Below are 13788 nucleotides of genomic sequence, written 5' to 3'. Positions count from 1 at the left end.
ATAACAAAATCCAGCACAAGATTATCTAGACAGGGGCTGGCTCAGTTCTCAGCGGGTAACGATCAAGCAGAGAACTGTTAACTGCCCATCACCACAGCACCAAACTGAACTCATGACACACAGTGACAATGGATGCAGGGGATACAAATAGGGGTCTGCTTAGTTCTCAAGAGGGTCCCCGAGTGCTAAGGAAATGAGTTAACAGGTTGAAATCCGAGGCAGAAGTTGAAGGGGGTGGGGCTGACCTCTACCACACATACCCCAGACAAATTCAGCCCCTCCCCATTCTAATGATGCACTCAGGAATACCCTTATTAGTTCATAAGCACAATGCTGTAAAATAAAAGTTACTTCTCCTGATAGAGTAGGGTCACAAAGGGTAGGTTACCACCTCTGAAAACTCACTTGTGTGTCGCCTACAAGGCTTGCTTCTCAACTATAGGAGATGGTTCTCTGGTTAGGCTGTTTTTAGGATTATAGAGACAAGCTATCATTTCTGGGAGACAGTTCTTGATATGCTTTTCCCAGTTATCACTGCAACTGACCACATGAAAAAAGACCATAAAAAGACCATATAAAATCTGATTCTGACTCGGGGCTCTTATTATCTCAAAATGCTTAGTTTTAACTTTGCACATTTAATATACTAGGAATGCCTGAAAATGAGTTGTTTAAACAGGTTTTTTTTAAAAAAAAATCAGTCTTCAAGTTGCCAGACAAGTTTTTCAACGCGACTTAAAAATAAATGTGTCGTTAGCTTAGAAGTTCCATTCTGTGGGGGTTGGTGTTTGAGGTATATGGCAAACATCGGGGTAAGGGTCTCTGGAGCAGGGGGGCTTCAGTGCTCAAGAACACGAGACAAAACAAGATTTTGATTGTGAATTTTATTTTTAGCAGGATGTGTTACTAAGAGAAGGCACCATCCTTAGACGACAACATCCACGCTCCTCACCTGAAATAAAAGCTAGATAGATGTTAAAGAAGTTCTACTACAAAGGCCATGAAGATGCTACTTACCCATAGAGAAGCCAGGAGGAACCTTAAAAAATAATGATGTTGTTGTTGTTAACGTACCACATAAAATTAGTTCTGTAAATTTAAGGTATCATATACAAGGATCAATATGTAACTTGTATTTGCTTTTAAACTATTAAATCAAGTGGGGATTGATCAGCTCATTTGTAACCCTTATAAACTGCTTTCCTATTTGAATCAAAATGGTTGTTCCTGGTAATTGAAAAGCAGGTCAGCATGTCTTCACAATACTACTTTTAAACAGATTAAATTTCCAAGTGCTTGAACTCAAGCGTTTTATCACACCATGATATCTTGCCAGCAGGTAGTATTGTGGGCCCGACCAAGAATACCAGAGGGCTGAAATTCTTTAGCGTGGCCACCTTGGAGAGAAAATGAGCTAGAAGCACACCGACACCCGCCCACTTCTCTGATCTTGAAAATGATACAGGCCAAGCTACACAGAAAGCTACGGGTGTTTTTATAAAGAAGCATGCAGACTACCCAGCATTATAGTCACTTTACAGAAAGCAATATCCATTATGTAACCATACCCAAAATGTGTAACCAGACTTGGAACTTTCATCCAAGAGTACTGTAATGCTCACTAGAATCATTATGGGCTTATGGGGGAAGAAAAAGGAATGGTTCTTATTTAACAACCTGTTTTACTATAATACAAAACTTAACTATTGCGCCCATGATCTCTATCAGATGCACAAAAATTCATCCACTGAAATGTGTCTGTTGAAAGAAAAAACTTGAATGGGATGTCAAAGTAAGCTAAATGCAGATGCTCCCAACATACTTGGTAAAATGAAACCTTATAAATGGCAAAAGACTTGGGGGGGGGGAGGTAAAGAAACAGGTATTCTACAGTAGCGTGGGCAAGTTAAGTTCTTAAGCATTAGATGGTGCATAGTAGTTAAAACAGGGGGAACTTCTCTTAGTGAAAAGATAAAAGATGGAAATGGGAAGCAGATCTACTATGCTTTCTGTAGATAAAACGTTTAAACTAAATATTTTAGCAGAAAAAAGTTAGAGATCAGGACTACCACAAAGTTACGCACTTCCAATGTTTGCTCTTTCTCAGTGAGGACTTCTTTTTGGCATCGTAGAAAATCAGACAGCATACGTGTCAGCTGTTTTCTATCGTCTATTTCAGCTGCCAACCGGCCGTTGTAATCCGCCAGTAACATACATGCATCATCTACCATCTTTGAAAGCTGCTCCCCCGATTCTTTATCTGGAAAGTAACAACACAATACTCATATTCCAATAAAGGATAATCTTGTCAAGCCCTAATATGGCTGTTGTTTGAATTCCTGCCGTTTCCCTTACCTGTTATTCTATCGAGTAAGGATGCATCCTGGACCTCTACAGGTAAGGAAGCTATTCTCTGATGAACGGCTGCATCCCCAGAGGCTGCGTTTTCTAGTTCTTGCAATGCTCTAATAAGATCTGTAGTCTAAAGAAGTGTATTAATTTAGAAAGCAATCAGCTACCAATATATAACACAACAGGTTCTATGGCATATACAATTCCAATTATATTCTCTCTGCTCCCTACCACCAAGACATAAGATATCACCAAGACATAAAATATAAAATACACATTTACCAATTCCCTGCAGGTCTGTAGTCCTTTGCTCCCTGAGAGGCCCATGTTTTCCTAATGTTTATTCCATAATAATCTCTTGTGACCTCAAGGACTACTGACTACACAGCATACACATAGGTAATCCACCTAGCAGCTCAGTTATTAAGATAGGACGGCTAACTACATTATCACTTGTTACTGCCAATATTACAGCAAAGAAGTTACTGTTGGCTACTTTCACTCAAATTCTCAATAATGTGCATACATAACGGCCCTTCAAAATTACTCTTATCAAACACACTTCAAAGCAAGACTGCAGCTCTGATTGGTCTTTTCCAGACAATTTCTACCTGTGGAGGATCACACGGAGAACCCTGTGCAGAGCAGTTGCTGTCCTCTACTTTTATCTGTTCGTATGTGCGTTTCCTTGGGGCTTTTTCACCATCTAGAATACGTTCAGAGTGTTCAACGTCAGTCAAAAAGAGGTGCAAACCATAAAAATGAAAAACCACATACAGAAGAATCTGACTTACACAAAGCGTGCCGAAGCTGTTCCAAGACATCGTTTTCATAAACGGATCTCTCTTCCCAGATAGACAGCACCCGGCCCAGGTGCTTCTTACAACTCTCATCAGTCTCGCTGTGATGACAACAAAAAATGATTCATGTTCTTAGTCAGAGGTCTTTCACATCACCTACTACCTCCATTTTTTTTTTTTAAATGTAAGCTGCAGATGCCGGGGATTGAACCTGGGGTGCCAGGGATCGAACCTTTGGCATGTCAAGCAGATGCTCTACCACCGAGCCACAGCTCCTCCCCATAAGTTCAGAAAGAATTATATTATTTAACTTTTTAGAAATTTTAATGAAAATATGATTCACCACTCCCAGATAAATCAGTACCTGATTTTTCAGCTAACTACAGATTTCTCCCAGTTTTTTTCAGATTAAAAATTCCTCCTTCAATTACTAAAAAACTCCACTGACAAAAAGTGGTTTTCCCCACTAAAATTGGCTTTTCATTGGAAAAAAAATCCTTTCAGGATAACTGGAGGGGAAAAAACCAAACCTACAATGCTATCCAAAGCAGTTAAACCCTTCCAGATACAGTGAGTCAATGGGTTTATAAGGGTGTGATTTTGCTTAGGATCACACTGTTAAGTCTAAGGCTGTGAAGGCTTGCAGGAGACGGAAACACTCACCAAAATAAATGGGTCCTTTGCGTCCATCTGACCCCGCCACACACAGATGTCTGTCCATTTTTCCAGAGGAAAAGTGAAAAATTTGTGCAAGCAGGGCAAGAAAATCTATGGAGCAGTCTCTTTTTGGAAGTAAATCTTTTAATAGAAGGTGTCACTTGCCCAAAATGCATAATATGACGGTTTTTGTTTAAAACACTCAACAGCATTAGATACATATATAATATTAAACGTGATCCATTTAGTCCCCAATAAATATGCTACGTCCACACCAATACAAAGAGAATAGCTTGATATTTCCGATGTTACTGTCAAATCCACGAGAATATTTGTTTGATTTAGCCATGACTATCTGGCATCTGTCTTCTACGTGGCTCATTACAAGCTGGTAACTTCTCAGTATTGAAGTTTTCACACACATTTCACACACACCATGCCTCCAGACAACTAAATTCTTTATCACAACTGCTGCTCAAATCTACACTTCATCTCCACAACACCCCGTTTCTAGAAGGCAACAATGCACATTAATGGATGTCACTTCTCCAACATTTTAACCAGTGAGTGCAGGTACTAAAGAAAGTGTACTGTACCTGGAAACATGCTTAAAAGCTTCCACTATGACTGGGGCAAAGTCTTTTGTAAATTCTGGTCCTTTCCTTTTGCTGTTCTGAATGACATCATTGGCCAGGTACAAGAATGTTAATTTCCTGTTCGGTTTTGCTAAGGGAGAAGAAAGAGCCATTTAATATCAGTATTTTCCCTTGATATAATTCTGGTTTCCATTTGCCATAATAACCTTTTTGTACCTCTTCCACCATTCCTTCATGCTCTTCCATTTGCTCTTTTCCCCTTCTCAATGTTTATAGCCACATGGAAATTGGACCCCTAGGTCAATCCCAACACTGATTACTTTTAACAAGGGGGGGGGGGAGATGGAATTCATAACTTTATTAATATTTTAGCATTTGTAGTTAAGCTGCTTTAACCATGCATGTTTAGCAATAAGCACTATGCAAGCTTATATAGTGCTATTGTTGGGGTCCAATAATTACAGTATCCTGACAAAAGTAGATGTATTTATTTTATTTAAAACATTTTTATGCTGTTTTTACACTTGATCAGGGTCCACAAGGCTGCTAACATAAAGAATTTTATTTAAAACATTTTTATGCTGCTTTTACACTTGATCAGGGTCCACAAAGCTGCTAAAATAAAGAAAAAATTAAAATATATCAGCAATTAAAAACACAGTTAAAAATAAACATTAAAAACACATTAACAGCGCCAGAAGGAAGGTCAGTAACTGTTACTGGGGGCATGTCGGGAAAAAGCACAGAAGTCTTCACCTGCTGGTGAAAGGCATCAATAGACGCAGACAGAGCAATCTTCCTGGGGAGGGAGTTCCAAACTTTTGGTGCCACCACTGACGAGGCCCTTTCTCAGGTTGCCAGCTGTCTATACGCAACCAAAGCAGTGCTTGCAAAGATTACCAGAGTGTACAGGTAGGTCCATACGCAGCCCCATTATTAAAGGCAATAAACCTATGGGTCAGGTCTAAGAGGCTCCTTCCCACCCCACTGATTTAACAGAAGGGATTTACAGCTAGAACACAAGATGATCAAGATCCAGCAATGATCTGAAAAGCGTACCTCGGTTTCATGCTAGGACACACCATGCAATCATAAACCATAAGAAGGAATTTAAAATCTGTGTGCAGTATCTTTTTTGCAGGCAAGGATGACTCTCCGTAGTTTGGAGACCATTTTGTTATCCTCTTCAACATGACAACAAAAAGCAGACACCAAAAAGAGAGCTTTAGTCATCCCGGCATTTTGCAATGGATGCACAGTATCTGAACAGCAGTTTTCAAATGCCTGCTTTCCTGACAGATCAAACTGCTGATGAGCAGCTGGTGCCTTTCACTGGTCACCATTCTCCTAGACAGTGGCCAAGCTGAGACGGCAGGAGAATACTGTTAGACTGTGATGGGCACAAGCCCAGCTTGCTGCTGTTGGTGCGTACTGCTCCCTTCACTCATGATACACAACCGAAATCTTTTGTGACACAGAAGCCTTGAATCAAATTTCACGTGACCACGCCTCCTGAATTCAGATGCTTGGCCCAACAGGAGACTGTTTCCTCCCCCAAACTCAGAATTTTAAATATCGTTTTCATCCTGATCTAGAATCCCAGTTGTTATTGTTTTTTTTTGGGGGGGGGGGTCTGGAGGAGGGAGGAACCCTTGGGACAGCAATGCACAAGTCCTCAGGAAAGCCTTACGCAAAGCCAGCATTCCACAATGCCACTTGCCAACTAGCCCATAGGGAGTGTGTTGTCAGCCTGTTGGCTTGGGAGCAGCAGCAGGAAGGCCCATGTGCAGGTATGGCCCCACCGCAGCCAAGGCATCAATAGAAAGATGGAACTGCTGGGGAAACAGGGACGGAGCCAAGGAAAGGCTGGGCTGTCCTGTAAGGGCCAGCCTGCAGCTCCACTTAATGCTTGATTTCATCTATAGATCTATCAGTCAATATACAAGGAACCATTTTCTTAAGAGCTGATGTTTCCACTCCCACCTTGCCTTGTCCCCCACTTCTTGTTTAATCAGCTTTTCTGGATTTCTGCTCCCTGCCCTTTAAATCTGAAATCAACTTCTGACTTGATCTTTTAAACCTTCTTTCTTTGCTCTTCCATCTACACCTTCCTCTTGCCATCCCCTCCCCTCTGTTTTCCACCTTCCAGTTTTAAAAAAATTGTGACTCTTCTGAGAAGAGATGAAGGGTGTATTATGCAAGCAGGAGACACATTTAGAAAGAGAAACAGTTTAAAACTTGTATATACATATATTACCCCGCCCTCCTTGTCAAAGCAAAGTTTTGAATATAAATGAATAAAGAAGTGGATTTTGAGCAGAAGCATCTTTTATTTTCTTTTATGAGATATATAGTAGACATTCCTTTGTACATTGATATATTAAAAGTTATATGTCGAAATGGTAAATATGTAATATTGAATATGAAGTAATGATGAAACTAATAATGTAGTTACAAAATAGATGTTATGAAATTTGAAATTTAAAATGTTGAATATAAAAGTACTCCAACAGAAGTAAAGACCATGGTATTTTATAGATAATATCTTAAAAATTATAATGAAGGGGATGTTGAGGAGAAATATTTTCTGTTTTATACACTCTGTAATATATAGTTATCATTGATACATACAATCTCCCTTATAAATAAAAGCCGAATGGTAGTGGCACTTCTCTAGAACATTCCACACGCTCCGGAATTGGTTGGCGCCCTGGTGTGTCACTCAGAATCTGTCCCTATCCACTGGCTGCATTGCTTGAGTCTCGCCTCCAACATTCTAAACAGTTTGCTGTTCCCCCCCCCCCATAGCCAGTCAGAACACAGAGGTTATTTGCATATGCAGCCTCACTGGCATCTGCCTCGGAACACAGAGGTCGTTTGCATATGCGACTTGATTGGCTTTTGCCTCTAACATTCTAACCAGTTTTGCTCTTCTGAGGTAAATTGTGTCCAATCTCCAGGTGAGGGCTGGAGATCACTCAGAATTACAACTGTTCTTTAGGTAGTAGAGATCAGTTCCTCTGGAGAAAATGGTGGACTCAGTGTCATTATTCCCTGTTGAGGTCACCACAGCAAATTGACACTAAGTGTCCAAGGCCGGGGCATCCACCCAGAGCCTCTTTCTAGAGGCCGTTGTATTTATTTCCACAACGGGCCTTTTTCCAAGTTATATTATATAATCCCTCTTCTCCTTTTTGTATCCGCTCTATACTATTACTATGTTTTCTTATATATATATATATTTAGAAAACAAACTAATTGTGTGTGTACACATAAAGCTTCACAGCTGAGCAGCGATATGGACCCAAATGTCCAAAGCCTTAGACTGCCGCTCTAACTGTTAGACCACACTGCATCACCACCAACACCCATTCCAAACAGCACATTCCTGAAATAAAGGAAATTAACCCTTACTTTTGCCCATGCCCCAAAAGATGGGAGCCTATTTAAAAACAGAGGCTTAAGGAAAGGCTTCTCTGACCACCTTTCGGTCTGAGCATGGCACTTAATACTTACAGAGATGAGGAGAACTGACCCCATTTACTGTGAAACGCTCCCCCTGTCCGATTAGTCTAGAAATTGCCACCTAGAAATTGTCATAGGGTTAGGCTAGAAGAGCCACCACACAGTTATCAAGCCCAGCCTCAATTTGTGGGTCCTGCCCTCTTTGAGATAACACACTTGCCCTACATATTTTATAAAGAGCAGATTTCTCAAAAACGATATGAAAGTTGTGTCTCTATAATACACTTGCACAATACACAACTGACAGATGTCAAAAGCTATCTAACCTGCACATATTACCCAAAGGCCTCTGCTATCTTCATATATGAGAATTCGGGCGTTATGCCTAGCAAATTTAGGCACTGAATTGTTACTCAGAGAAGCTTACACATATACTTTAGGAAACCCAAGATACCAAGAAAACTAGCTAGCAAAAGGAAAGAACAAGCGTCCAGTAGCACCTTAAAGACTAATAAAATTTTGTGAGTCTTTCAGGTGCTACTTACTGGACTCTTGCTCTTTTCTTCTGCTACAGGCCGACTAACACAGCTACCCATCTTGATCTGGCTACCAAAAGATCAGGTGCAGGGTCTATGCCTTAAAACTTATTCTGTGAAGTAGTATAATTATGGATATCAGATTAAAAATAACGTATTAAGGCATGTAGCCACAAGGCTCTTAAAGAAAAAAAAGAATGGCTTTCACACACACACAAAACCTCCTCAAGAGAACAAGAAAAGCCTTCAACAACCTTCTACTGTGTATCTATATGACATCCAATGGCTTAATACAGAAAACTGTAAATTAACATCTCCTTCTAAAACCAGTACTGCAGTCCACAATGAGATAATCACTGCTTCTGACTCACAAGTTTAAAGATACTATTAAGAAATTATATTCACTAGAGCTGCAAAACACTACACAAAGCACGACCACAATAGGGAAATCTGCCGTTTGATCTTAAGGAAACTATCCTGCCTAGGCGATAAATATGCACTACCATAAGTGAAAGGTAATTAGGAATAGAAATGTTTACAGTTCAGAATATAACTCATGTAAGTTGAGAATATTATGATCATGTGACTGACAAAAAATTAAAAGCATTCGAAATGATTTACCAATGAAAATTTAACACAAGAGTCAAATTTTTATAATAGGAAAGAGCAAAAGATGCAAGTTTCTATTCCTCTTGTTCTCCTGCATTTAGCCATCATTTTAACCACTTCACTGAAACCAAAAAAACTAAAACGCTACCTTAAGATGATATTCTCAGAATTCTAATAAGAGCCTGCATAAAACTGCTTGACAGCATTTTATATGAATTTTTATCACAGATCGCTTTTAAAGGTTCGCCCAAAATAAATACCCAGAATAATTTATTCTGGAGTTCATCCTGTTTTAAGATACTCTCAAAACTGTAAATTTAAAAAAAAACAGAGAGCTTTTTGATTTTAAAAACATTTTTTACAAATCATAAAATTAAGACGTACAATTAAAATACTCCTAGACTGCAGGCACAAGAGAGTATCAAATACGTTTTATGAAATCTTCAACATTTACTTCAACCACTACTCTCACCCTCCTTTCTCTCAATTCACTCGACAGCGTACATAGTTGACATTACACTTAACACTCTGGAGATAAAAGTTTGAGCCCACTGGCACCTTTAAGACCAACAAAGTTTAATTCTGGGGATAAGTTTTTGTGGGCACACACACGGATGCTTATACCCAGAATTAAACTTTGTTCATCTTAAAGATGCCACTGGACTCACTCTGTTCTATTGCTTCAGACCAACCCAGCTAACCCACCTGAATCTCCTTTGGAGGTAATTAAAAGTACGCTATTCACACACACAAAAACCCATCAGAAGACCCCTAGCTGGATCAGACCACTGGTCCACCTAGCCCAGCTTCTGGTCCCACACACAGGCCAACCAGCTCTTCTGGAAGGCCAATAACAGATAATCACAATTTGAAAACCAAACTATGGATAAACAAGCTATTAAAGCCTTCAGTGAAGAACAATTTTTCACAGCCCAAAGGAATATTTTTTTCAAGAGTAGTGAAAACCACCTGACTAAATGCTCACCTGGGGTCAACCATTTCCCCTTGGTGGACAGCAAATTAAAAAGCCTACAGATTAAAATGTCTTTAATACTCTGTCAAAAATGTGTTAGGAAAATATTTAACATTAACACAGCTATTCCAGGCAGCTACATAAAATTAGTGTGACTATAGTAACAAATGACCAGATATATTTAACCAGCATGAACAGAAGTAAAAATGTTCCTTCCCCTGGTGTGCCTCCTACCAAAAAGATTCCCTTAATCAGAAAACTTTGAAAAGATATCCACATTTCCCCCTCACAACATGGATATATGGCTATTCATTCACTCCTACAGGAAAAGAGAAAAAGGATGCAACCACAGAGCAATGCTCAAAAGGAGGGTTCTATATAAAGAAGAACACCCAGGTGGAGCAATTATTTCACAAGAATGCCTTCCCAGGTATCAGCCTCAAAAGACCAACATAAGGTAGCAAGGCCTGAAGTCAATATTCCTATTCCAAAACGTATAAATCAGCAGTGGAGATGTAATAAGACTCAGCACTTACAGTCTCTAAGATGAAACTGCTGGTGAAAATAATTGCATACACCAAGTTTATTTCCAGTGTGTTCACATACAACACTGAAAATGTTCAATGTACACCTCATGCAAAGATACTAAAAACTTACAACTGCTACGTATTCATGTTTCATCCACAATTTTATCTTGAGGACAGTTTAAAACTATGCCTGGGGATTCCTGATCTCCCCCCCCCCCCCCCCGCACCCACACTAATGCAACTTTTAAAATATGCAAAAAAAAAAAGCCTACTTCCTTCTTCAGGAGGATCAGAGTAGTGACTGAACTAAATGTTGAAGATTTCATAAAACATCTTTGATACTCTCTCATGCCTGCAGTCTAGGAGTACCATAATTATTCACCTACTATCTGCCTGGATCTTTGGATGGAGAGTATGACGGAGAGAGTTCTTTCAAACTAAATAAACAAGAAATAAAGCTTGACCATCATCATTTCTTTTTCAGAAAAATGTGTGTTTCAGAACAGATGTGTTTCAATGGGATATCACTGCACAGGCACGAATGAAAAATACATGTTTGTATCCCGTATTACGGTGCAGACCAAAGAGAAGGGTAGCCAAAGGTATGTGGCAGGAATTCTCCCATCCAAATGCTAACCAGGGCTGACCCTGCTTAGTTTCTGAGATATGATGAGGCTGGGCTGGGCTGGGACATCCAAGGGAAGGCAAGTTCAGAGGTGGTTCACCTGCATGCCCCTGCATGGTGATGAACATGGACAATCCAGGTCAGGGTGTGGGAGGGGCTTATTCCAACTTGCTACATGGCAACTGGAATAATATACATTCCTCTGACCTACCTCTGTATTTTGTGAAAATATTAGGCTAACAAAATGATTTCTAACACAACAAGACTTCTGAGGTAAGACCAGCAAGTTGTGAATTTCAATTTTAAGCAGAACAGCAAGTTACCCCTTTTTCTCCCTGTGGAGAATGTACATATTTATTGAACAAACAGCTTTTTCAGTGTAGCCTAAGAGATCAGATCTTGGATTCTGAAAAAATTCTGTTAGACATGTAAAATTGCAACATTTTGTTATAACTCTTGTATAGGTGAAAGAACTGTTGAAAGTATAATGAACCTTTGAGATTTTCGTTTTCATCACTCACCTGTAACTTCATTGGAAGGTTGCCAACCTCCTGGCGGCATCTGGAGACCTACCATTATAACCACTGATCTCCAGATGACCAAGATCTGTCCCCCTGGAGAAAATGGCTGCTTTGGAGGTGTGTCCCTTCCCTCCCAAAACCTCACCCACAAAATCTCCAGGTGTTTCCCCACCCAGATTAGAAGCCAGACATCCTCCCAACCAATCCTATCTCCCTCCCCTAGTCACGGCTAGACTCGCCACCCATTACAGTTCCCCAGTGTCAGGTAGCCCTGTCATATGTCTGGAATGTGGAGGGGTGCCCTCCCGTTCTCTGTCTCAGCTCTCCCTGGCTCACCAACTGTTTGCTATCTTATGCTTGACCTTGTAGATGCTCCAGCTGCAGTTTTACTCAGCTGGGAAAGTTAACGGCTTTTTGCTTTGCCTGATTGCTTTGCCCGCATGTGCAAGATGTATCCATTGGTTTATGCTTACTGGGGGGGATGTTTGATTCTACCATAAGTCAGAGGCCCTTGTGTAGGCGGCCATTCCTGACACAAGCTGTACACGTGTTTCTAGTACTGGATTTACCAATAAACAGTTATCTTCTTATGAAGCCCTGTATTGTATAACCTGACTAAGGACCCTGACACCCAACATCACATAATCTCACCCCCCTCCCCTTGTTACACATGGAACGTAACTGCAGGTTAAGTGTGCAAACACATAAGCAGGATCATCAACCTTGTGCAGCCTAATCTTTAGCGTGTTTCCTCAGAAGCAAGCTCCAACTGTATTCAATACAGTTTAAACCCACTTACATAAAACAGTCGCCTTTGGTGCCTGGAATCAGTGTTCCCTGTAAGCAGAGTCAGTGTGAGCCAGCTCACAGTTTTTTAGCCTCTGGCTCACACATTTTTGTCTTAGCTCAGGAAGGAGAGCTCCAGAGCAAAGCAACTTAAGCAGTAGCCCAATCACTCACTCACAACTTGAATGCCAATAGTAGCACACAAAGTAGAACTGTTGCTCACAAGACTGCACAGCTTAGAGGGAGCATTGCCTGGGACCCCTGTTTACTCAGGCGCTGTTCTCCCCAGCTGACTGAGGACCCCTGGGCGTGCCCAGGGAAGCTCAGACCCAGAATGAGACTTTGTGGACTCAGTCTGCAAGTTGCCCCCTGGACTCAAACAGAAAGCGAACCACCTACAAGTGGGTTCTGCCCTTTCGCACGCAGCACAAGCCAGCTGACGGGCGGCCTCCATGGCACAGAGTGTGTGCTGCAGACACAGTAAGGAGCATTGCACTGTTAATGACGTGCAAAAAAATATCTTAATACAAACCATGTATTCAAAAAAGCCGTAAAAACACCTAAAGCACATAACAGAACCTCACAATACGATGGATATAAAGAAATGGCCGAAGGAGGACCATTTCTTTATACTTCCTGCCTTATGAACCAGCTATCTTTGGGCAGGAACGCACAGGAATGGAGTTCCAGCTAGGGTTCCCAAGTACTTACCGTCATTCAGTGGGGAACTACAGACGCAGGGCACCATGCCGTCGCCTGGCGACGCTCTGGCAATGGGACTGAAAACTTGATTGTACCATTGAGTTTCCAGTCCCATTGCCAGAGCGTCGCCAGGCGACGGCATGGTGCCCTGCGTCTGTAGTTCCCCACTGAATGACGGTAAGTACTTGGGAAGCCTGGTTCCAGTTGGCTTCAGAGTTGGCCACGCCCACTACAGCCAAAGCCGCCCAAGGCATGGGGTGTGGCCTAGTATGCTAATGAACTGGCCTGTTGGGGGTGTGGCCTAATATGCTACTATGTTTCTGCTGTTGGGTGTGGCCTATTATGCTAATGAGTTCCTGCTGGGCTTTTCCTACCAAAAAAGCCCTGCTTATGAGATTCTGTGAGGTCACCCTATGCCTTACATAGACTGGCATGGTGTTTTTAAGAAATACCTGGCTCATTATGTTCTTGCGCGCCATGACACTGTAATAATTCTCATTCCTGGTCCTCCAGGCTCCAGCAGGAGCGAGGGCGCCCTCGGAAGGGCCGCGCGCAGCCTCGGGAAAGGCCGCCTCCCCGGGCACCTCCCCGCCCCCCCCCCCCCCCCGCACCTTTGCGCAGCTCGCGCTCCCCGACGGC

The 13788-nt window shown here is 41.4% G+C and overlaps 1 protein-coding gene across 1 annotated transcript in view; it reads right to left on the bottom strand.

Annotated features, from left to right (window-relative positions):
- RPRD1A (regulation of nuclear pre-mRNA domain containing 1A) overlaps positions 1-13788 on the bottom strand; it is a gene marked incomplete at its 5' end in the record, with an annotated part of 38757 nt that extends 24969 nt beyond the window's left edge. Inside the window, 6 exons of the mRNA XM_015425028.1 lie at positions 2085-2260; positions 2356-2482; positions 2964-3058; positions 3147-3253; positions 4406-4535; positions 13761-13788. Of these exons, the coding sequence (XP_015280514.1) occupies positions 2085-2260; positions 2356-2482; positions 2964-3058; positions 3147-3253; positions 4406-4535; positions 13761-13788 (663 nt within the window). The remainder of the gene's footprint in view (positions 1-2084; positions 2261-2355; positions 2483-2963; positions 3059-3146; positions 3254-4405; positions 4536-13760) is intronic.

This window comes from Gekko japonicus, unplaced genomic scaffold (genome assembly GCF_001447785.1).
Source record: "Gekko japonicus isolate JY-2015 unplaced genomic scaffold, Gekko_japonicus_V1.1 scaffold3292, whole genome shotgun sequence".
Lineage (NCBI taxonomy): Eukaryota > Metazoa > Chordata > Lepidosauria > Squamata > Gekkonidae > Gekko > Gekko japonicus.
The sequence above is the reverse complement of the archived record's forward strand: the minus strand, read 5'-3'. Positions and strand labels throughout refer to the sequence as shown.